The sequence below is a fragment of the Haliaeetus albicilla genome, chromosome Z (genome assembly GCF_947461875.1).
Source record: "Haliaeetus albicilla chromosome Z, bHalAlb1.1, whole genome shotgun sequence".
NCBI lineage: Eukaryota > Metazoa > Chordata > Aves > Accipitriformes > Accipitridae > Haliaeetus > Haliaeetus albicilla.
In genome coordinates this window covers 35,964,451-35,990,667 of record NC_091516.1, presented here as the reverse complement: position 1 = coordinate 35,990,667, position 26,217 = coordinate 35,964,451, and the positions used below count along the sequence as shown (strand labels likewise).

The 26,217-nt window shown below is 38.9% G+C and overlaps 1 protein-coding gene across 5 annotated transcripts in view; it reads right to left on the bottom strand.

Moving 5' to 3' along the window:
- Positions 1 to 26,217, bottom strand: part of SPIN1 (spindlin 1) — a 56,088-nt gene that overhangs the window by 13,171 nt on the left and 16,700 nt on the right. For 3 of the 5 annotated variants that reach the window (XM_069776051.1, XM_069776050.1, XM_069776053.1), the window contains exons 2-3: positions 9,758 to 9,983; positions 141 to 189 (exon numbers count right to left, since the gene is read on the bottom strand). In XM_069776051.1, the coding sequence (XP_069632152.1) occupies positions 141 to 189; positions 9,758 to 9,809 (101 nt within the window). In that variant the 5' untranslated portion in view covers positions 9,810 to 9,983. Of the gene's footprint in view, positions 1 to 140; positions 190 to 9,757; positions 9,984 to 12,083; positions 12,218 to 17,961; positions 18,020 to 26,217 lie in introns of those variants that run through there. The other 2 variants (XM_069776055.1, XM_069776054.1) reach the window with 2 other exon arrangements.

The window sequence follows — 26,217 nt, the reverse complement described above, 5'->3', positions numbered from 1 at the left end:
CTGATTCTACACATATACACAGACTGAATATTACTCTACATGATTTTCAAGAACAAAGCGAGTGGCAATACAGATGCATTTCTGGAACAGTACTTCCAGTTATTGAGAGCTACACTTTAGTAAAAATATTAACAACTTACTTGTGGGAAGTTCTTTTCTTCATTATGCTGGCAGACACTCCTGCATGACCTACAATATAAATTATGTTGGAATTACTGAAAAATAAAGTGTGTATACAATGCCAAAAAAGCCATCTGAGACAAAAGTTTTCCTTTTGAATGTGAAAATGTAAAGAATCCAAACACTTCATATATGACTGATCAATGAACTGCTACAACAGGAAAAGGCTCTGCAGAGACAGACACAGGCTACAGGTTCATGAAGCTGTGGTGAGTTGACACCGGCTGGATGCCAGCTGCCCACCAAAGCCGCTCTATCACCGCCTCTCCTCAGCTGGACAGGGGAGAGAAAACATAACAAAAGGCTCATGGGTCAAGATAAGGACAGGGATCTAACTCAGCAATTACCATCACGGGCAGAACATACAACTTGGGGAAAACTAATTTCATTTATTACCAATCAAACCAGAGCAGGGTAATGGGAAATAAAACCAAATCTTAAAACGCCTTTCCCCCACCCCTCCCTTCTTCCCAGGCACAGCTTCACTCCCAAATTCTCTACCTCCCCCCCCCCTGCAGCAGCACAGGGGGAACAGGGGATGGGGGTTACAGTCAGTTTGCCACACCTTGTCTCTGCCGCTCCTTCCTCCTCAGGGGGAGGACTCCTCACTCTTTCCCCTGCTCCAGCATGGGCTCCCTCCCTACAGGAGACAGCTCTCCATGACCTTCTCCAACGTGAGTCCTTCGAATGGGCTACTGTTCTTAAAGAACTGATCCAGCATGGGTCCCTTCCACAGCAGGCAGTCCTTTGGGCACAGACTGCTCCAGTGTGGGTCCCCCATGGGGTCATAAATCCTGACAGCAAACCTGCTTTAGCACGGGCTCTTCTCTCCATGGTCCTCAGGTCCTGTCAGGAGCCTGCTCCAGTACGGGCTTCCTCCTTTGGGCTTCCACTTGCTCCGGTGTGGAGTCCTCCACGGGCTGCAGCAGGACAGCCTGCCTCAGCACAGTCTTCCCCACGGGCTGCAGGGCAATCTCTGCTCTGGTGCCTGGAGCACCTCCTCCCCCCCTCCTTCTGCACTGACCTTGGTGTCTGCAGGGCCGTATCTCTCACCGTTCTTGCTACCCCGTTCTCCGGCTGCACTTGCTGCGCAGCAACTTCTCCCGTCTTAAATCTGTTCTCCCAGAGGCGCTACCAGTCGCTGATTGGTTCGGCCTTGGCCAGCGACGGGTCCGACTTGGAGCCGGCTGGCATTGGCTCTGTCGGACAGGGAGAAGCTTCTCGCAGCTTCTCACAGAAGCCACCCCTGGAGCCCCCTGGCTACCAAAACCTTGCCATGCAAACCTAATACAGAAGCTCAGGGATAAACACAAGGAGTGACGCAACTATTAAAAAGAAAGCTGAACTTAACACAACAGGGGCCTGTGTGGTCTGTGTTCTAGGAAAATGGGTGTAACAGTTGCAATGATCAATCAGCTACAACAGTTAAGTGAATCAACTGGCTGTGTAACTTTTCATCCTTGCATTAATCAAAAGGGTGCAAATGAACATCTTTCTGAGCTAGCCAGACCAGCACTGGGCAAGTATATACACATCTCAGCCTAACAGAGTATATAAAAAAACAAACAATGAACAAAAACAGCTTTGTTTTTTTGTCCAGCATGGGTCCTTTCCACAGGCCGATCTTCAGTCACACGCTGCTCCAGCACGGGCTTTCCCATGGAGTCACGGCCATCTTCGGGGGCATCCCCCTACTCCGGCGTGGGGTTCCTCCATGGGCTGCAAGTGGGCAGCTGCTCCCCTGTTCACCTCCATGGGCTGGGGGACACAGCCTGCTGTCTCACCACAGGCTGCAGGGGCATCCCCTCCTTCAGCGCACCTCCTCCCCTCCTTCCTCACTGACCTTGCTGTCTGCAGAGGGGTTTCTCACATTCCAATCTCCTCCCCCACTGCAGGTTCCACTTCTTAAATCTGTTCTTGCAGAGGCACTGCCACTGTCACTGATGTGCTCGGCCAAGGTCGCTGATGGGCTCGGCCTCGGCCACTGGCAGGTCTGACTTGGAACCAGGGAAGCTTCCAGCAGCTTCTCACAGGAGCCACCCTTGCAGCCCCCTGCCCCACTACTAAAACCCCACCACACAAACCCGAAACAACTCCTCTATGTGTTTAACAGCAGCATGTGAAAGACCATTTCCCTAATACGAGCTTACACTAAAAAGATGGTACGTTCCAACAGACAAAAGCACCAGTGGTAAAAATATTAAAAATATGCTGAACAGCCCCTGTCACACAGAGGAATAGCTATGGACCCCAAAGCACCTCTGTAACTATCACCTCTTCCTTGCAGAGTATCATCTGACCCATGCCAAGATAAAACATTTGTTACAAGCAGCTAATGCGAGGTCGTCTTTGAATGGCTGCAAAAACTATTCCTTTGAAGTGGTAGAGCCCATTATAACCAATTCACAATAAAAATATTTAGAAATGCTGTTCAGTTTTTCTTTTCCCTACAGAAATTAAAAAGTGAATTGGAAATACTAAAATTCTTCTGATGTGTGAGGATATCATAAGTCCTAGGTATTTTGCTTTTTTTCAAGATTAACAGAAGAAGTAAAGCTACCACAGAATAAAACAGACAGGAAACTTCTCTTTATATGGCAAGAAATCAGCTCTGCAGAAGACTCTTCTTTCCCAATTTAGAATTGCCAAGAGCTTGTAGAGTTTCTTTACAGATATTTATTTGTAAACGCATGACATTTTAATGAGTGATGCCTATGATGTCATATTGCTATATCTTAATGACTTAAAATATTTTTGAGAGAAAATAATTTTTTAATTAACTTTTAACATACACATATATTGCTGATCATCTCCTTCACCTAATTGCAGAAGGTAACAAAGCAGTAACCTTGCTTATATAAATTCTCCTGAAACCTCCAGTACTATCTAAACAGCTTTGGACAGAAACCTAATTAGCATTAGTTTTTCTGTCTTGTGTCCAGTTCAAAGCAGAAAAGCATTTAAAAAATCCCAAACATTTCAAGGGCAGTATCTTCATGCAAATCTTTCAAGAGAAAAAAAACATCTGTGTACCAAGTGTTCTGCAGTAAAGCAAAGTTTGGTCACAAGTGGCAATGTCACTTCAAAGATGTTAATACTAATTAGAGAACAATAAAGGAGAGTTACTACATTCTATACAGTGTGAATGCCATTCACTGGGTTTAAATCCACATTCTTTACCTCCTTTTAACTGTGGAAAGACAAGTTCTTGGTAGAACACTCCATGAAATTCCATATTTTAGGTAACACTCAAAATACTCTCTACAACTAAATTGCCCTTTAACATAAAAATAGAAAAAATAAATACGGAACAAAAAATGAAGTAAATGGATTAGTTTTAGTCTTCTTTGAAATAGCCAGTAAAGACTCAAACTTTGATGAGGCTGAGGAAGGAGAAAATGTTTATGTCTCAGACACTTATATAAGAGCACAGAAACACATTTTTTATAATAGAAAGTGAACACAAACTCCAACTCCAGACAAAAGCAACAGAATTAAGCTTTGTCAGGTGGTCTGTGTGTTTTCTGAGGCTCATAACAGGTCCGTATAATAGATCCTTAAAATTCAACAGCGAAACTAGAAACCATGTTCCTGAATACTTCTACTTTGCTCTAGACAAAGGAGAAGACAAGGCACACTAAAGCAAACATTCTTTCAGGATGTTGACTCCAAGGGAAGTATACATGTAATTTCAACTGGGGAGTATAGGAGGAGAGAATAGGGAGAAGGATCAGAGAAAGCTACTTTCAATGTTTTTATTCACATCAGACAGCACCCTCCATGCAACCCATGAAAATAAGATAGCCTGTTCAAAACACACCACCGATATCTTACTTAGCTCAATATCCCCTGTGTTTACAACAAGCAGCAAAAGCTGGATGTTATTAAGTTGTGTCTCAGAATCTTCTCTGGTAAAACAAGTAATCCCACAGGAATTATTCTGTATCTGGAGGCTATTTCAGAATTACTTTCAGGGACCTAGGAAATACTTTGACATGCTTACTCGCACCTAGTATTGCACAACCTCAATTTAAAGAGTTTGGGGAAGGAAGAGAGTGCTTTTAATTGAAGTAGACCAGAAGTACAGAGATAAAAGGAATTCTGACTCTGCCAAAAGATTTCACTGCAATCCTAAGCACATCTAGGAGTGGGATCTCTTTTCTTAGTTCAGAAAGACAGTACTGAAACAATTTACACTTGCTTTTAAATGGGGAAAAACTACAAAAGTTTGTATGACTTAATATGTCCTAGTTCTTCTCTTTACAAAGAAATTACTTTACATTTTCAAACAATCCAGTAAAGGCATTACAGTTGTTTCTGACCATCATGCAGCTTGGTGAGATCTGTACTTCTGGGAGATAACTGCTAGGAAGGACTCCAGAAGACCATGCCTTTCACTTATACAGCATTAAACAGATGATCACTAGACTAAAAAAGGCCAAATATAAGTGTAAACACAAGGGTAAACACAACTTATTTTACAATCAATTATACTATGTAACATTAATTAAAAAGAAAAATAATCTGTATTCCCCTATACTGGAGACACCATACACTTAGAGACAGGCACATGCCATGCACAGGAACAGTTGGCTGATCTACTGAAACTATGTCCTTGAAAGCAACTCTATACTTTGACAAACTCATAGAGGCTGTAGCTATGTACCCTACCTACTGTTGTGAAAAAGTGTTTAGCTTTCTTTCTTTGCTCCATCTTCAATCCTACCCTTTATTTCTCAAGATGGAACTATGAAGTACGTGGTGCAGTAGAGATAGATTTCAGAAGCCTACATATTTTTATCAAAAGTACCTCTTCCTTTACACCTACTTATCGCAAATAAACACAATTCCTTTGTAGGCAGACAGGACAAATGAAAATTGGCTTTTCCAAAGAAGCCACTACACCTGTAATGTTACTGATTGATTAGTCTCTACAATAGGATGAAATCAAAGTCAGCTGCAAAAAGCTTTGGTAACGCATTAAATTTTGCCCTATATGAATACCTGACGCAAACACCAGTTTATCTATACCTCCAGATAGTTTTTTATAGCCTGTATATGATCCAAGAGTCTCCTAGAATCCCACGATTTTATGATTTTACACGATTAACAGATCAAATATAAAGTTCGTACACTATTTCCATGTTTTCACCATATCTTTTAATCAGGAGGAAGAATGAATAATAGAAAGACTATACTAATGCTGTATTATCTACTCCCAGATAATAGCAATTTTATAGACGGGACTTAAATTTTCCACTTGAAGTATCTAGCTGTTCTGAAACACTACATGTTCAAGTGGTTTCTTGGAAGTGGCAACTGTCTTTAAAAAAGGAAGGCAATAAATGTTAAAATAAGATATTTGCATCAATAATGCTGTAAAGCACAGCAAAAATCTTGTTAAAGTTACTTGTTAAATGTGCAAGACTGTTTTTACAGTTCTAGCAAATCAGCGAGCCTCCCAAGAGCGAGCCTCCCAAGAGCACCTAGTCCAACCCCACTGCTACGGGAAGGGACTTTTCTCTAGATCAGTTTGCCCAAAGTCCTTAACCTGACCTTGAACACTTCCAGTGATGGGGCATCCACAACTTCTGGGCAACATGTTCCAGTGTCTCACCACCTTCATTGTACAAAATTTCTTCCTTATATTCAATCTAAATCTACCCTCTTTTGTTTAAAGCCATTACCCCTTGTCCTGTCACCACAGGCCTTGGTAAAAAGTCTCTCTCCATCTTTCTTATAAGCCCCCCTTAAATACTGAAAGGCTGCAGTAAGGTGTCCCCAGAGCCTTCTCTTCTCTGGGCTGAACAATTCCAACTGTCTCAGCCTTTCTTCACAGGAGAGTTGTTCCAGCCCTTTAGCCACTTTCACGGCCCTTCTGTGGACCTGCTCCAACATGTCCACATCTTTCTTGTACTGGGGGCCCCAGAGCTGTACGCAAAACTCCACGTGGGGTCTCACAAGAGCAGAATAGAGGGGGAGAATCACCTCCCTCAACCCGCTGGCCACACTTCTTTTTGTGCAGCCCAGGATACAATCAGCTTTTTGGGCTGTAAGTGCACATCGCTGGCTCATGTCCAATTTTTCATCCACCAGCACACAAGTCCTTCTCTGCAGGGCTGCTCCCAAACTGTTCATCTCCCCATCTGTATAGATATTGGGGATTGCCCCAACCCAGGTACAGGACCTTGCACTTGGCCTTGTTGAACTTCATGTGGTTCGCACGGGCCCACTCCTCAAGCCTGCCAAGGTCCCTCTGGATGACATACTTTCCCTCTAGTTAATCAACTGCACCTCTCATCTTGGTATAATTTGCAAACTTGCTGAGGGTGCACTAAATCCCACTGTCTATGGCATTGATGAAGATATAAATAGCACTGGTCCCAGTATGGACCCCTGAGGGACAGCACTTGTTACTAGTTTCCAGTTGGATGTTGAACTGTTGACTGTAACTCTTTAGATGCAGCCACCCAGCCAATCCACCAAACCCATACTTCTCCCATTATGTAGGTAACAGATGTCATGCTCACGCCCATTGTTACTGTCATTACTAATTATTTCAAATAAAGTAACTGTGAAGTTCAATAATCACTTAAGTAGGCTAAATCCTTAACATTCCCAAGTAAGGAAAAAAAAACCTAAACCCACCCCAAAAGATCACCATGACTACTTTAAGTCTATAAAAAGTCACAAGGATCACTGATATGTAGTTAATTCTAATGCACAGAACACTGCCACAACTGCAGGAGTAAAACTCTTTCTTCCCTAGCAAATAAACGTCTAACCTTAAAACTGAGGAAGACTATCTCTTTCCCTGTTCATAACCAAATTCTCCCTTCTAAAAAGAAGAGGGGGAGTTGCCACCTAAACCACTCTGTCACTGTACCTGGTTGCGCTTTTGATAAAGTTATCTCCTAGAGACACTTTTTTAAAAAAAAACAAAATAACCCCCACCCCAAACAACTAACTTGCTATAATTTTAATTTATATCACACTGCAAGGCCTCTCTTTCAACCATCAAATAATTTTATAATCTCTGATGAACTCAATTACTGCATTTGCTATTCTTTTCAAAGGAAGAATTTGACCACTATCAGTGGAACTACCACTGTGATAAACAAATGTTCTTTCTAGCTGCCTTTAGAAGTCCCATGCCCAATCTTCATTGCAGAGTGGGCTATGCAGTCTCCTAATGGCAGCTGCCTGCTGCACTCTTTTCTAATGCACATCCATAATCAAGAAATAAACAGCAGATAATTCCATATGCTGTGCCACCACCACCCCCCCAAAAAAAAGCAGTAAAAGCTATCTAGCCTCAGCACACCATATATGATGATGAGGAGAAGCAACAACAGCAAGGAGGTCAGCAGCTGTCTTCCTCAAGAATATAACAGCCAAAGACTGAAAGCCGGCAACACCCAAGCCTAGGCCACAACCATGCCAACAGTTGAAGCAGACCAAATGTGCATGATTTATAGGTTGTATTTAAGCAACAGTGATACTACATTAATCAAATTAATATAAGTTGACTTCTCAGTTATGATTAAAAACTTCACAGAGAAAAGTATAGACAAATTATAACTGTTGTACAGGGATATTAAAATGCAAAAATGGCATCCAAAGAAATCTGTGTGTCAATTTTAATGACAATCTGGCATGGTGACAGCTATAGGACAAACTATAACGAACAAATAATAGAAAATGTGACTCTTCGAAATACATCTATGAATTTATTATCTTTTAAGAGCCAAAAAACCAAATAGGTAGCAAAATTTTCTTCTCAACATATCTAAGTAAAATATCCTAGCTTAACTTTTTTGGTTTTTAGGGGAAAAAAAAGGCTAGCCATGTAATCACTCTCTAAAGTTTCGAGTTACGACACTTGAAATCTGTGCTGCAGTTTTGTTGGTCATTGTATGTCACATTGAAGTCATTAGATAAAATTCTTCTAACAGTTCCCTTAAAAACCTAGTGTCTGAATTCTTTGAACTTGGGCACTGTGCCCAGTTAACACTTAGAAATCAACAAGACTGAAATTAAGTACCAGGTCAAAGCCTGCTCTCCTTTCTTTTCTCTTACAAATACAATTCTACTCCCACAGGTATTCTGCTAGTGTCAAGGGGAAGGACAACTCATCAGTTGACAGAATGAAACTCATTGAACCAAGTGTTTAAGCCTTCGTACTGAGTCTCTCCTTTGAAACATTTATTAAAAAATATTTGCTGAAGTTACATTTGAAATCAGTAGATGTTTTGTGACAGCACATTAACATTAATATACGGTAAACACAGTTTTGAAAGTTTCCAAAGGGTTTCAGAGAAATTTTTCAGTATGAGTTGCTTCAGTTCTCAATGAATTGGATGAGTGTTTGAAAGCACCAGAATGGACTATTGCTTGGGTATTTTAAAAGTTAACTGAGCTTTCCCAATTACAGATGAGAGTTGCTTGGTTTCTTGAGATTTTTATAAAAGCACCAATTCACAATGGTGATGGAAAATATGCTGCATCATATGTCTACAAAATCTTTCCCCGCACAGGTCACTGACTAATAACTTTTGCTGCAGCACAAAATGGGAAGGGCACTGTCCCCCCCCTCCTCGGAAAAACCTGAAAGTAATTTCATGACAGAAAAAAAAATGACTAAATATACAAAACAATTTACATTACCTAAATAAGTTAAAGTAAAAAGCAAATAATTTAACACAAGAATGAACAACATTCATCTGTAACCTTTTCATTCTCAAACTGCTGGCCTGTAGAATTCCTAATTTGCAAACAATAACTTCTAGTCCCTGTACCACTCTAGTTGAGGTAGAATTTACAGCTGAAGCAGAGTCTAGCATAATTTATACAGGACCAAGTATCAACCTACAGAACAACTCTTCATTGGTCACTTGATGCATTTTTTGCATCATTGCTGATGATTGATGAGACTGACATTGCTGAGGACTGACTGAGATTCATTAGTCTTTTAAGCTGCAAAACTTTGAATAAGCCTAACTAGTCATAAGAATATGAATGCTTACTCATATTTTGCATTTCTCTGAATAAAAAGTTGCTTTAGAATACTCTAACCTATTTCAGTTTAGAGAACACACACAGTAGCAACAGTATTTGCATTGTTTTAGTGAGTTCAAGAGATTCTCTTTTACAATTACGAGCTGATCAGCTTCTTTAAAACTATAGAGTTTTACACTAAGTTATAAATCTATGGTGAATAAATTTCTGTACGTTCCAGCACTTCGAGATGAACAAGAGAAATTCTCCCCTTAATATGGCAATGTAATCCTACAACGTTGATCTTGTTCCTTTTTAGAATTTTATGCAACTTACAGTTTTAATAAAACTTTGATATTATAGACTATACTAAACACTGCTTATATGTACATCTGTACTGCCGAATTAAATTTATGTATGCCTTTTCAATTCATCAGCTTCTGTAACAAAAGTAAATGTTCTTTTAAGACAGGAACGTTATTGCCTTCATAAAACTATTAACATATGTAAAAAAATATCTGTAAGTAAACATACTTTTTGCCCACTAAAACCATCAAAACCACCCAGAAAAGCTCCTCACCTGCATCAGCTCTGGACCTCTGACCTGGTGATTTTCCAAATGGGGTCTTCATTCATCTGTGTTTAAGTGAGCAGCAAAGCTGCTGTACTAGGGTGAAAATCCAGTTCTTCCCAACTCTCAGGATATCTTCTTCCTCTTAGAATGAGACAGCTACTTACTAATCCACCATTCAATCATGAATTTGTCCTTCCTCAAATGTATTAGATGCCCTTTCAATTACAGTACTCTGAAAAACAGAAGAGGTAAAGTATAAGTAGCTTGATTTGAGATTTGGTTAAGATAAGCATTAACTGACTTGGTTACAATAAAAATATTGTTTCACTTTAATGCTTGTTTTCGTACTCAACAGGAAATTCCTTCGTATGCTGCTACTCTGAAAACATTCAGCAAACAGACGGCATACAGGCAAGAATACAGCAAAACAAATACTAGGGCTGCTACTTTTCCCTCATATTCACAGGCAAGTCAACTATTTACAGAAGGAAAGCTGCTTAAAAACGACTGAGCTTAGTACGGGGAAGAATGGAAGAATGACTACTAGCTTAGAAGAAACTGTACTACCTTTGCCAGAGGTAAAGCACAAATCAACTGTTTCCATTAATTAGAAACAAAACACCCTCACACGCACATGGCAGAATAACTTTGCTTTACAACAGTTTAAAAAAAAAAGTCTGTTGAAAAAAATCCAACAGCAAGGGTATCAAAAACACTGATTCCACAGCAATGACAGCTCAAACCACCCATTTAAGTCATTGGTTCATAGAAGATCTGCAGAAGTTTTTGGGAATTCTCTACACCTAAACGCATCAGATTCCCAAAACATTTAGTCATCACATTCCTCTCCATGAGGCAGGTAAGTGAGGACGACTTTTTAAAGTCTTTTTCAGGACTGAATTACAGAAACTTGTTGTGGTGGGTTGACACCGGCTGGATGCCAGCTGCCCACCAAAGCCGCTCTATCACCGCCTCTCCTCAGCTGGACAGGGGAGAGAAAACATAACAAAAGGCTCATGGGTCAAGATAAGGACAGGGATCTAACTCAGCAACTACCATCACGGGCAGAACACACAACTTGGGGAAAACTAATTTCATTTATTACCAATCAAACCAGAGCAGGGTAATGGGAAATAAAACCAAATCTTAAAACGCCTTTCCCCCACCCCTCCCTTCTTCCCAGGCACAGCTTCACTCCCAAATTCTCTACCTCCCCCCCCCCTGCAGCAGCACAGGGGGAACAGGGGATGGGGGTTACAGTCAGTTTGCCACACCTTGTCTCTGCCGCTCCTTCCTCCTCAGGGGGAGGACTCCTCACTCTTTCCCCTGCTCCAGCATGGGCTCCCTCCCTACAGGAGACAGCTCTCCATGACCTTCTCCAACGTGAGTCCTTCGAATGGGCTACTGTTCTTAAAGAACTGATCCAGCATGGGTCCCTTCCACAGCAGGCAGTCCTTTGGGCACAGACTGCTCCAGTGTGGGTCCCCCATGGGGTCACAAGTCCTGCCAGAAAACCTGCTCCAGGGTGGGCTCCTCTCTCCACAGGCCCACAGGTCCTGTCAGGAGCCTGCTCCAGTGTGGGCTTCCCACAGGGTCAAGCCTCCTTCAGGCTTCTCCACCTGCTCCACCATGGACGTCCATGGGCTGCAGGAGGACAGCCTTCCACACCATGGTCTTCCTCACGGGCTGCAGGGGAATCTCTGCTCCGGCGCCTGGAGCACCTCCTCCCCCTCCTTCTTCACTGACCTTGGTGTCTGCAGGGCCATTATCTCTCACATGTTCTCACTCCTCTGTTGGACTGCAGTTTGTTGTGCAGGTTTTTTTCCCTGTTCTTAAATACGTTATCAGAGGCACTACCACCGTCCCCAACTGGCTCGGCCTTGGCCAGCGGCAGGTCCGTCTTGGAGCCGGCTGGCATTGGCTCTATCAGACATGGAGAAGCTTCTAGCAGCTTCTCACAGAAGCCACCCCTGTAGCCCCGCCGCTGCCAAAACCTTGCTGTGCAAACCCAATACACCTGTGATCACCTGAAAATCTTAAGAATTACAGGTTAACTTATTTCACACTAACATTTTTGGAGAGGAAATTTTTACCCAGATTAATCCATTACTTCAGTGGTACACACAGCTAAGACCAGTGAGGTCAGATCATCCTTTTAGCCTCATTTCCTTAAGAAATGTCATTGCTGCAATCATGTTCTCTGTATCTGTTAATCCCCACCAGTCTTCCCTCTTTTACTTCAGTTTTGGAACCTGCTGTCAATTGTTGTGCAGGGGTTAAAAAACAGAGGAATGGCCCTAAATAGTGACCCAGCTGAAGGAAAAAAGTGTACCTTATGCTCATGCCTTACTGAATAAGGGAACATACAAGGACATGCCTTGAGGTATGGTAAAAATGTTACGCAGAAAAATGCATTTACATCTAAGAACACTTGTCAATTCTTCCACGAATCGCACCCATTAACTTCTAGGAACATTAGAGCAACACAGATGAATACTCCTAGGAAGAAAACAGCAATAGGGAGACAAACATTCAGTAGTTTGCAGTTTTTAGAAAGTTCCCTACTATGTTTGGAAGAGCTAACTTAAACATTCAGAGTCAGGAATTTGTAAGAATTCGTGAAATTAAAGTTAAAAATTCATTTACAGGAACTTACTAGTTTTTCCACATTTCATCTCTTCCTGAAATCTACTGGTGTACACAATAATACTGATTGACACCAGGGCAACAATAGTCAACTTTTTAAAAGCACTTGAAGATATAATAGGAAGCAATTAGCTTAACTACCTTACTAAAACACAACATAAGGATTGTTTTTTCTACTAAACTAAAAAAATGTTTTACTATGGATTAAAATACATTAGTACAGAAGCACCACTGATTATGAAAACAAACTCTGAATTCAAAGCACTGCTGTGATATACTACCATATTCAATCTCACAGTCATAGCATATGCATATGAGAGATATCCAATTTTTTCCTCCAGGAGAGCTATTGGTTGAGAATCAACTGTAATCTAGTGTTATATTATTCTACTTTAAAAAAAAACCCAAACCAAAACACAAAACCAAAGCCCAAAACAGCTCCTCAAACCCCCCCCAAAACATAAAGCAAACAACCTTACCACCACAAAACCACAAACTGTGAAAAACCTTTAGCTTTAGAAACTAACATACCCTTTTGCAATAAGCCTTTCACCTGTTATTCAAGAAGCTGTAAATATTTCGTAACACCTATGTATGTTATATATTCCTCACCCATCATTTCCAATTCATGGCGAAAATATAAAGTACTATATAGATATTTTAATTTCACTGGTTGTTAAGTAACTATGTTTATAAAGATAACTAAAACACCACAAAAGTTGTGGTCTTCTACCAGTTATCTTTTTATAGTATGTCCCCAGTCATTACTATGCCACAAATCTGAAGTCATACCTCTAAAAAGGAAAGTTATTTCCTAATACTTTTAAAGTCACAAATCATTGACTAGCACTTAATGAAGTTTTTCACTGTGCTCTCTGAACCTAAGGACACAAGGCTACTGAAGTCAAAACTTGATTCAGCAGTTAAAACTGATTTTCTAGAAACTAAGTCAGTAACTGTTACTAATTCAAAACCCCACCAAAGATTTTTGCTAAAAGCAAATGAAACTTGAGTTTTCCTAAAACTAGCATTCTGAATTCAATTTACATTTCAGTTGCACACTGACAGTTCTTAAGATATTGAGGGACAAAACCTGATTTTCTGAAAATAAAACTGATGTACTTTGAGAACATTTTGACTTTTAAAGTATATGTAACTCACTCACTTGATTAAAAATAAACCAAAACCCATAAAATGTAGAATTATTAAATATGATGAAGAACAAAACAACACATTTAATGCCATCAGGCAAATATCTTAAACTTTTAATATGAAAAATCATCAAGAAAAAAATTAACTCACAAAATGCAAAAACTTTTGTAACAAATTTTATTACATGTCTCAAAGAATGCCATGTTCCACATAAAAGTGGAAAACAAACCCAAAACATGCTTCTGATGTACGCAGTAGCAATAAGCTATACTGTTAAGGAAGAGTAGAAGCTCCCTGTTTGGATGTATATGACTTATGAAACAATCAACTTTTTAAGGGTAATTCTTTACCAAATACCCTAATTTTAGGGTAATTGGTAGCAGCAGATACAGCAAAAACAACACAAGCAGCTTTTCTGGATCCAAAGTGACACACCCAAAACAAGTTACACTAGTCTTTACAGACTGCCAGTAACTTTCAGAAGTGCCACTGCCTACCAGTTCGGCACCGATTTCCCCAGCACCTGACAGCGCAAGTCACTAGCACCACAGCTGCAGGTTTCACTTAAAGACAGGCGTTCTTTTCACTTGTCATCAGCTGCAGCTACCCACCAGCCCAGGTGTTTTGCTGTTTGTTTTTACAAGCCTTCCTAGATCACAGCTCACTTACACAAAAAACAATGCAGAAGTTAGACGACTACTTTCTCTGACAGCATTCTAAATATCGGAGTGTTTCACAGAAGGTTAAATGTTAGACTAGAAATGCAAGCCCTAGAAATTGTCAATCATACCAGTTTTAATAAGAATAGTACAATCATACTATTAGAGTAGGGAGGAAGACATAATATTAAGACAGAAAAAATAAAGCTGTGTTAAAAAATTATTTTGGCAGTATAAAGGCAAAAGGAAGAAACCCAGCACACACAGACTGCAGCTTTCACTGTGAACCAGCTTAATGCCCTCTATAAACTTAGTTCTTTAGACACTTCAAAATGTTTTTATATGTGCTTTTAACACCATGAAAATAAGTGTAACCGTTGCCTCAAGCCTTCAAAAGGCTGATTAACTAGTAAGGCGGTGTTGATAAGTTTAAAGAAAAAAAAAACCCAAACATGAGAAGTGTGGTATGTTTGCTATTCAAGGACTGTTTAGATTATGTGTACTCAAGGTAACGCTTATCTAGTTTAAGATTCTGCTTACAATAGAGGATGCTTGAAGAGTCACAGACTTGCCAATAACGGACATACATGCTCTTTCGGCTTTCAGAAAGGAGGGGTTGGCAAGAGAAACAAAGACCCTGGTGTCCTCAGATAGGCACGACCTTAAAAGGACAAAAGAGTATTCTTCCCCAAAGGGCCACCAAAGACCACCAGAGACCCCTGAGCAGGTGAAGACGACTCTGGGATGATTGCTCAAGGGAACAACACATAATGCTTGCTCAACATAACGAATATGCAATAGTTAGGCAGAACATGTATTAGACAGGTGTGGTGTTTTAACTATAGTGTATAAGTATGGACTGAAAACCTCAGTTACATGTGCTCGATTTGTGGAAATCTTCCACCTTGCACCCTGCACAGAATAAAGCAGTGTCTCCTCTCTAAACATAGTGTGTTTTGGGAGTTACTTTCTGATCAGGTAACATAACCACCTAAAACAATTCTCTAGCTTAACTTTATTAACATTCATGCTTGTTTTTCCACCAAATTACATGCATTTCACTGCAACACACAGCACAATGTTGTCTGCTGCGTTCTAGTGAAAGCTTCATGACCCTGCTATCCATGGAAGAAGGATGTTAGTAGCGCAAAAATAGTTATGATAATCAACGCTAATGGCACCAAACCCACTAAGTCATTGCTTTAGGGGTAAAAGTTTGGAAGGAGAGGGAAGGTAATAGCATGCGTTGCTTCTATCTCTCAGATACAGAGCTGCAAATGCAGATTACACACCCTCTGATGTTAGCTAGGAGGTCTGTTCCTGCTTTCAGAGCCACCCGTAAGCAGCTCTTCTGGCACCACCTGGTGGGCTCAAGCATTTTCGCTTTGGTATCCAAAACATTTCTCTTGCATGCAACTGCCCCGTTAGAAGTTTGCGTTTGCACTGGTAGTTTTTCAGCGGACAACCAGCATGTTGCAACAGATCATGCTAATTTTCTGTGGAAGGAGTCATTCTGAAATGAAATGCATCAGCTTAAGAGATTCCTTGATAAGTGGTATTTTGATTTCCATAACTCAGCTCAGAACTGCTGGTACATGTTTCAGTTGTTAGTGCTGAAACCATGGATGAAGCATATATGTTTAGACTCCCTAACTCTTACCATATGGGTGGAAAGGATGATCCTGTGCCAGTCTTCTGTGCCCCCTCTCCCCAAAGGCAATCTTAATGTTAAAACATCTCCTAAATAAGGGGGAATAAAAATATATGCCTGGTTTTAGTCTGTGTTACTTTTTTTCCCCTTCCCTGATAAAAAAACCCCAAACACTTTCCTGTGATATAAGAATTCAGCCACTCAAATTCCAAATTTGTTTTGAAGCATCCTACAGGCTCAACAAGCATACTGGTTATTAAGAACTTTTTTTATCCTATAACTAGAATTTTGTGTGTAACATCTGATGTCTGACAAGAAAGATTACAGCATGGAAACTCTGAACATAGAAGTGATTTGCAGCTGACAAGCAGGAAGAGCGATAGATACATTTTATCTATGGATTTATGAGCTGAAAGATCCCAAATCAAGTACTACTATCCCTCTGCTACAATAGCCTCTGCAGTTTTTCTTCTAACCATAGATGTGTTATTTGTCTACAATTGTACAGAAACAAGCAGCACTGGCATGCAACCATGTGTGCATATATACAAACATACACACACACAAATGCACATGTATTTGGTTGGACAGGGCTTTGAGCAACCTGATCTAGTGAAAGAAGTCCCCACCCATGGCAGGGGGGTTGGACTAGATGATCTTTAAAGGTCCCTTCCAATACAAACCACCCTATGATTCTATGATAAAGACATAAATAAAACTAAGTTACCTTCATGCTACAATGCTATAGTGATGCAACTGCAGATTATTCAGCAGAAGACTGAAAGAATCTGAAATTTGTGCAAACTATCTCTTGTTGATAGGGTGTCTATTCAAGTGACTTTTGTTGAGAATGGGACTGCAAATACCATACAGTTTCTGCTAAAGAGGGAGCAGCACATGCATACACTTGAACTCTAGGGATCAGGCTATCATACCTTATGATGACTCTGGAACTGAATAAAAATGTTTAACCTTTCAGCAAACTCCTATATTTTAACTTTGTGTTAACCATATAGAATGCAAAAGACAGCACTGCATTTTGTATTTATAAAACTTATCAAAACATTATAGCCTTAATAAATAAGACAGACTATTTACCATAACATAGAGCAAAAAAGGGTTTGCTGATAAGTTCTGAAGACAAGAACTTCGTATTATAGCACAAAACCAGGGAAGTTGTCATAATTTAGGAATCCTAAAAAAATTGGAAACACTCGCTATAGTAGAAGAGCAACTATCAACAATAATATTATTTTGAAGAATTATCCCAATGGTTCAGAATTTCAGAAGTCTTCTAGCTCAGGCAACAGTTTGAACAAGTTTTGTTTAAACCATCTTTCAGCACATACCTCTACTAAAGTCAGAAACGGTATTTCAGGTGAAACGTGGATTTTTTTTTTTAAAATTCATTAACTTGAAGCATTAGTACAAACACATGCAAATGTTAACTCTTGAAGACTGCCTTCAAAATTCTTACACAGAAGAAAAAAGAAAAAATAAAAGGAGAGAACAGAGAAAAATCCTGAAAGTATAGTTTCCAGTGTTTCCTATCTATGCTTGGTTTTTTTCCTCTTGAATTAGCAAAATGTAGCTGTTACTGAGACAACCGCATAGTTTATTCCTTATTTCCACTACACTTTCCTCATTACACATATCTAAAGTAGTCTGTCTCACTTAATCCAATTTAGCATTTAAGAACTCTTATGTTTGCAACAGATGTAATTTGAAATAAACTCTGACAGTGTATAATTCAGCCACTTTGTAAAGGCAGCAGTAGGAACTTCATCAGAGCCAGTACTATAAAACAGTATTTTAAACACACTTGCTTATCTTTTTTAATTTCAGGGACTTAATGACAACCTTCCCAACATCAGAGTATCATCTTGCAAGACTAATTTTCAGAGCTCTCACACTACAGTTCTAAGTTATAATAAAAGCACCAGTAAAGAGAGCAGGAGGGTGCAGGGTTCTTAGCCCCCATGTCAGAATGCACCTATTCTGATTTTTTAAAAAATTGTTACAGGTTAAATGCTAAAAGATGTTATTTCCTCCAAAAGCTTATAAATAATTTTTAGCCTTGTCTACACTACCATTATGCTTACACAGTTACTGTAGAGATGCAAGCTACAGAAGTTTAGTGTGTTCTTGTCTGCATTAGAGCACCCATCCATCAATAGCCTGGAACACAAAAAAAACCAAGCAAGATTTTTCACTTTCTACAGAAAAACACCAAACAAAACCCCCAAACCCAGCGAAATCACATTTGACACCACCATCCTGGACACTGCTCTAAATTACAGGAAGAACACACTATATCCTGTTTGGACATATTTTGCTGGCTTGAAAAGCCCTGGATTACTGGGAGAGAGATCAAGTTCAGATATTAATTCTAAGCACCCTACAATGAAGGGTAGGGTGTTCGCCTTAAACATTCACAGAAGTATGCATTGCATTCTTAAAATAAATAAAATCCATAGGTGAAAAACCAACTGTAAAATGTGACATTTCCCAAACCTTTTCCAACCCAAGACATCAATCGATGGATCTGACTAGTGCCACATCAGTGAAACTGATCATTGAAGTTTAGCTGTATAGAAATTAAGCCTTGAAGGACGCTAAGTCTCTCCTGATAGCAAGAACTACTTTTTTGAAAGTTTAGGTATCTAGAATCAAACTCCTACTTTTTAGAAATATACCAGTGTGGCACTTCTGAAGTGCCTCTAAATCCTACTGCAATCAAAGGATTATTTCAGACCTTCTGGTCAACTAAAAATTACAGTGATGTCATGTCATTCTCATCTGACTGGCTTGATATTTTATGCTAGCCCTCAGCATATAGTACAAACTCTATATCCAACATGAATGTGGGATTCTGGCCTCAAAAAGCAACAGTCTCCATAAGTGGCATACCCTAAACACAGTTCTAAGGGATTCTCCAGGAAATGCATTGCATTTAGACATATCAAGCATTTTACTCAGTGGGCCAGATGACTTAACTAGCAGGTCAGCTGTGAGCCTGGCAGAGCCTGATTGCTATCTGCACAGTGAAAGCACAGGAGTACCTTAGATACATTTAAATTTACCTTCTTTTTTTTTTTTTTTTCTCAATCTAGACTACAGCTATTACAGATAGTTAGCAGTAACTTTTGACCATAATAGCAGCCAAAAATTAGGCACATATACTGTAGTGCAGCCTGTATGCCCTTCATATTAATTCTCTCCCTCTCAGTTCCTTCCCAACAATCTTCATACAATCTTTATCTGTTTGCACAATACTATTGTTTTCATCTGCCACTCGGGTACCCCTTAGAGAGAATACCTGGCTTTCTTCCTTTGCAGAACCTTTCATGTGGATGATAGTATTTTCAGTGCATTGGAACACATGACTTAAAATATTAAGTATGTATAAGCACCTCATAAGAGAACTGGTATTTACCTTCAGGGTTACAAAGCCCCAGGTTGTACCAGTATAGTTTGTCTTTATGTTCTTCAGTGGGGCAGGATAAAAGCTCTTACAACAAATTGTCCAAAGATTCTTAGCAGGAAAAGAAAAAAGTAGAAGTTGAAGCCTGATCCATCACAGACCTGGAAGTATCTTCTACAGTTTCCTGCATATAAAAGTTAGGTAGGAATCTCAACATAACTTGTAAGAAGTTCCATAATTAACTCTCCAATATTTGTCCAAGTAGTTCAAGAAACCACTGCGTGGGAAGCTTTAATGTGCAGTTATGGTAATGAAACCCTACTCTAGAAGTCTAGAGAGCTATGAGATCAATTCATAAAAAGTCTTCCCATAAAGAGATTTCTTTTCTAGCATGAAATTAAGATCATCAGATAAGGATGAAGGATAGAATTGATCAGAAGTTTAACTTGTTAACAGTTAAGGCACTTTTAAGCGAGCCACATCTATTTTCTGGCTGGCTTCACAAAGGGTTAGAGGACTACTTTTAGAGAGCACCAGGACTAGACAGTAAGAAGAAAGTTAAGTACTACACAGAATTAGCAGTTACCCTACACACACTGCCACCCAGAAGTTATGAAATTGAACTGGATGTCTCTGCCACTTAACACAAAGATCCATAAAGGCTCTCAGGGGCTTGACATTATGCCTCAGTGTCATCAACACTTCATGCAGCAGCAAAACATAACTGCCAAATAATTAAGAGTGACAATTTTGACATGGATATTATTAAGTAAAAGTTTTATAATGAAACTTCATCACTTGGTTTATACTAGAATCACTTCATACATTAAAAATTGCCTAGAACTATGACTTCAGATTCTTTTGAGTAAGGGCTGTTAAATGAAAGAGTGGGAACAAGAACCCCAATACATAGATTTTTAATCAATGAAATCTGATAGAGAAGCTTGCTTCACAACATGTATGTTAAAACTATGAGACAGTTTTCCCTTGATCTTATTTCAGCAAATTCTGTGCTAACACTGTAAAACACAGCCTACTATCAAATTACAGAACTGCAATATGAACTGTTGTAGCCCAAGCTGTTGAAACTCCAAGATAACAATGTAACTACTGTTTAGATTTTAGTTTAATGTCTTATTTCAGAGCAATAAAAAAAAAACCTGCTCAAAAAACGTGTAAACTGCACACAAAGCAAAGAAGCGGCATACAATGCAGTGCATCCTGAAAACATTTGAACCTTATCTAAAAAGGTATAATTCTGAAATCAAACCCTGGAATATCAATGTTAAATTCAACTTTTTTTTGCATACAGACACTGCTTGATAAGTTTTTAATTTATTTTTTTTAAGACTCCACAGAACTCTGGAAATTTTTTCTCTTATTATAAAGCATGTAAATCATTATGAATTTTTTTCCCTAGTTGGATCCTTGGAACTTACCAAAATGCATTGCTATATAATGGGAGTTAAACAAATATTAAAGGCCAAGTCGTGCACCCATCACATTTGCTTCGCTCTAATTACATACAGCTTTCTTTATAAAAACACAATTAATTCTTTCCATGTTCTTTAGAGCTCTGCTCTTCTCAGATTTCACAACATTTTAAGCACATGTAAAATAACTGTTTGAGAGGTGAGATAAGCCTTAACGAGCACACAACAGAACTGACTGTTTATACTGCATACATACGTTCAAGCACTTCTGTTGAGGGTATCAGGTTAAGAAGTCTGTGCCACTGTCAGCACCTAGCTTGCCTGGCTCTGCCCACATTTATTACACATCAGTTACCCTTCCAGATTGGCTAGGTCTCCTTACCTGTCAAAACCACTTAGCTTTAGAAACTATGGTAGATTGACATCTGCCAATCCAGAAAACTGAATTAAAGCAAACCAAGAAGTCTTTCACTTCTTTCTAAACTTTGAAGACCTTACTTCCCAAGCACTGCCTTATACTCTTTCTGCATTATCCTTCTCCCTGACTTCAACCTCCAGTCTTCCTTGTGTTTACACAAGTAATTTTACCATTGCTTTATAGAAAAATTCCTCCAGTCATCTGACAACGACCAGTTCAATCAGCTCCTCAGCTTTTTTTACATAGTTCCTCATACCAATACTCTCTTGGGATCACTGCAGCATTTTTTTCAGTCCTAGCCTGTTTGCAAAACTAGCTGCAGCACACGCTTCTCCGTGGTTTCTGGTTTCTCACTGAGGGCTACTTGTCACAAATAAAACTTCTAGCCAACACCCCTGAAAAACTCTGCATTTCAGTCAATAACAAAACCATTTTAAAAAAAGCATAAAGCAGAACACAGAATACAAACAGAAAAAGTCTCACTGGTCACCTTCAGCAGCACAACAAACAACATGCTACCCAATTATGGTTGTCATCCTATCTGGCCCACACAATGCTGGATACAAAGAAAACATAACACTGGGACTTAAGTAGCTCTGCTGCCAAACCCCAGGGGGTCTTTGCTAAGTGTGCATGAACAGAAATTGCCCAGTGCTTATTTGTTCAGAGTTGAAGTTCTTTATCAGCAATTCACTAGTAGTTCACTAGTTTTTTTTAGTAAAAAAATGCTCTGTCCTTATCAAAGATACAGATACTCTTCATACATTTCCGTTTCACCTCTCTGATCTAAAGGTTAAAGTATTGGATCAAGAAAGCTACAGTTCCTTTCTGCTGAAAAAAAACCCCCCTATTTTTCCTAATTACATCATAATGAAGACAATTAAGCAATTTTGATTGAAGTTTTATTAGAAGTTCACTCCAAAGAGCTTAAAGCATACATCCAGAATACGAGATACAAGTCTCAATGGCTGATCTCAGGCAGTCAAAACCAATTGCAAACAAGCCCTCCCAAATTTGAACACAGTAGCTTCCAGCATAAACAGAACCATGGGCAGACTCACAAAACCACAGTCCCCAAGTACCACAGAATTCTTAAATGCCTTCTTTAGAAACATTTCCCAACCACATTATCATCCCACCAGTCCAAAATGGAATAAAAGGAAACCACTTTTAATCCCTAATCTTACACCAATGTATTTTGACCAGCTCCTACACACTGTCCTTTCCATCATTTTATTAGAGGACACATGTTTCTCCACAAAGTTTTAGAACCAGTGGTCCCTTTCCACCTTTCACCCAATGACCTCTCATTTACAATTAAATTCATTAGGCCATCCAAATTAATAAAAAGCTTATAGCAGAAATTCAGTTCATCGGCCACTACCTTAATGAAAGTCTAAAGGTGAATATGCTTTCTAACATATTGGCAGAACTTAGTTCACAAACACTTACTGCAGTGAAGTACTGAATCTTCAGTAACGAACCACATTTGTCAGAAAACTTTAACTGATATTTAACAAGTCATAAATCATTTTCAGTTAAGTATTCAACAGTTTTAGCCTGCCAACAGCAAAACGCAGGGCACATATAAGCAAGGAGACTTCAATTTCTTATTTTATAAGACAAAATGTTTTAAAAATATTAGTTAAGCTATCCAAACTATTGCATTTGTACTTTAAATGAGATCAGTATTTTCCTTTACAACACATAAAACACAACAGCTCATACACTTGATCTTATATTACTAGCCACAACTTTAAGAACTAAAGAGGCAGCACAGGATTTGGAACTGTTTAAGTTTCCCTCCAGTTTAAAATAAGTAATTTTATCAAATTCTGCAAATCGACCAAAATCAGTTAATACTGTTAAGCAGCAAAGTCCTGCCAAACACTTTGCTAGCCCTAATTTCACCAGCCTTTCTCCCTTTATGAGTGAATATGCTACTGAAAATAGTTGATTTTCCTCACTATTCAGGAGGAAAAAATTAGGAATACAGCTAATGAAGACAAGCACTGGTCAGAATGAATTTCAAGCACATGTATACATCCATACACAACTGTGTACGGCAAGAGAAAGAACTAGTCTGGTTAATTCAAGTGAGCTCTTCGCATTATGGCTTTAAAAGGTAGAACAGCTCTAAACTCAGAAAAAGCTTTACCTACTATAGCTGAACTCAAAATATGATTATCACATATGACAGATAAACACTTTGCATACATTAAGCGAGGGACAGTCTTGAGGTATACAGAATGAGTAAGATAACCAACATTTCTAAAGAGCAAAAAGTTTTCCTATTTTATTGTTGAAGTCAGGAAAATAATTAAGGCTATCAGCTGTAGATCTACAGGAAATCCATTACTGTTCCACGTACGCAGGGGACGGCAGGCAATCATGTAATACCGTTCTTTCTGACCTGGTTACTATTCATTCCTTTCTTGAAACAGAATAGATATGTAAGTATATGACTACTAGCTACACAGGAGTTTTTTCCCTGTTTTCTACAGCTGAAGTTTTCAGAGCAGGAACTGTTCTCATTTATAGTCTTCTTACTTCCAATAGTATCTTTTATTACAATTAAGACATGACTTTTTCTACTCCACATGGCATGCAACCTGTGACAACAAAACCTACTGGTATTAGAAATGCTTCAGGCATTGTCAATATCCTTTTAGAGGCCAAATATTCCAGCTGTGAACAATGCACTGAACACTTGCCCCAATTTTTCAGCAACTCAGCATTTCCCTCTCATGCTGTTTTTAATAGGATCTAAGTATTGCAAAATCCATCTTGAGCTTCTCTACAAATATAGCTGTTTCTAGAAAGCCCTCAGAAGCACAAGTACTCCTCATGGTAGCTAGTTCTACTAGCAATACATTGCATTGTTAATATTATTTTTTTTTTAATGAAAAATCATTGTAATTCAGCCTTACACATATGATTTGCACCTCCCTACAAAACAGTCATACATAAGGCTGGGTCTTGCTAGTCCTCTAAAACAAAAGCTAACTTTTCTAGGTTTAAGTGTCAACACCAAAAGGTTCTCCAGATCACCTGTTTTAACACCCAGCTTATGCAAGCATGTATTTTAAAACTCTCCATTTATATTACATTTAACATCTGTCTACCTGTAAAGCTGGAATCTAGTTCCTCTGCTAAACAGGAAAAGGGAAGAGAGTGTGATTTAAAGTGATCTTGTTTCTGTGGAAAGTATTACAAAGTGATCTTTTCTGCACTGGTAGAGTTGGGGATTGAGCTAATGCCTCTGCTGTAAGAGAAAGATTTGGTTGAAAAGAAACCTTTCTGCTTTGTCTTCCCCTAATTCCCCAGGACACTGGCAATTAAATTACAACTTCACTGACAAGTTGGTGTATTTTATTTCTTCTGTTAAAAGCCTTAACACTTAATTCCACTAATATGTAGGTAGTCCAGTCAACTAGAGTATGATAATCCTGGCCCTCAAAGCAAGATGAATTTACCACACTGTACAATTCTCTTCAGATGGCTTAAGAAAAACATTATTCTAACTTTTTTGGAAAACAATGGAAGAACAACATTTTTTTCCCCCTCAACAGTAGACAACATGATCCATATAACCCCACACTATTAAAAAAAAAAATACCCCCCCAACAAACCGCCCCCCCTAAACTGAACTCTCAAGTTGTATGAATTTTATCAGCATTTACTAGTTTTTTAAAAAAATCACTACCAACTCATACAAAACCAAAGCAACAGTTTTCCTAAAGACGTCTACATTATTCATCTATACCTTTTCCAACTACTCCTGAATTATTCTGTATGCTTAAGGCTTCAAATACAGGTAATAAGTGCTTTCCCCCCTCCCTTGAATGTGTATAATAAAACAGCATCTTAGAGAAGTAGGCCTTAAAGTCCTCAAATTGATCATCTATTTTAAGCTGTTTCCTTGATAGTAGGTTAAACTGATTATAGCTAAAGCATATTTTCCAAGTCTTGTGTTTTCTAACTACTGTTCTCCTATATTTTCCATTTTTACTCTTAAAGTATACTGCCTAAAATTCTCCTCTCAGAGAACATGCTTCCATTTTATCTTTCAAATAACTAATGGAACTTGAATGAACACTAATTCAAGCACATGCCAAGCACAGTTTATCAGAACTCCCCAGGAGACCATGTAACAAGTTACAGCTACAAGAATCTTCTAGAGCTGAAGAAACTAACCTGCCTAACAAAAACTAGCTCTCGGTGCGCACCTACAATTTATTTCTTATATTTACAGCTTCCATAAGTAGGTTAAGTGACATTTTCATCTGAAGGCAGCTAGCTGATTGATGAAATCAACCTCTGTTCTGATACAATTCCCTCATAAAACTGTATTTAAGAAAAACAATTCTGTTTTTTTTTAAGAAATCACACATTTTCTTTCTTAAAATTCACGAAAGCTCTTATAACCATTGTTACAGATACTTATGGAGCAAAAATACATAACTTTTTTAAAAATGTGAGTAAATAATAAGGCAATGACAAATTTCCAGATGGGCAATCTGGTATACACAAACACCTGAAAACTCACCACATATTACAAGCATCCATAAGTATACCTCAATACCTGCACCATGAACACAGACAAAGAAGATTAACCCAACGAACTTCAACAGCAAGAACTCCTCTGTTTTGCCCTCATAAGCTTTTAATAACAGTGATTGACTGGACACCTCTCAACCCTCAGACAAGCAGCAATGAAATGTGGCTTATTAGTTCTAATGACCAAACAACCCAAGATGTGGAACAATTCACTATCAATTTTTTAAGTCTATTTCCTGAAGAGTGGTAAAGATTGGCAGTTACTTGAAGCTAATGTAAGCTCAACAGAAAGTAAGAAATCCCTACAATTTGCATCATTCCAGCCCATTAGTGACTGATACTGCTGTTAAACTGTTCAGAGAAGAACTCTGAACTAACAGGAGAAAGAATCATCCTTTGGCACAGCAGAAAACTGTGGAAATAACCAAAAATATTATGCTTCAGTAAAATTTGTGAATATTTAATTGTCCACAAAATATTCTAGCACAGCTCCACAACAATCTTTCAACTTGCAGCCTTATTT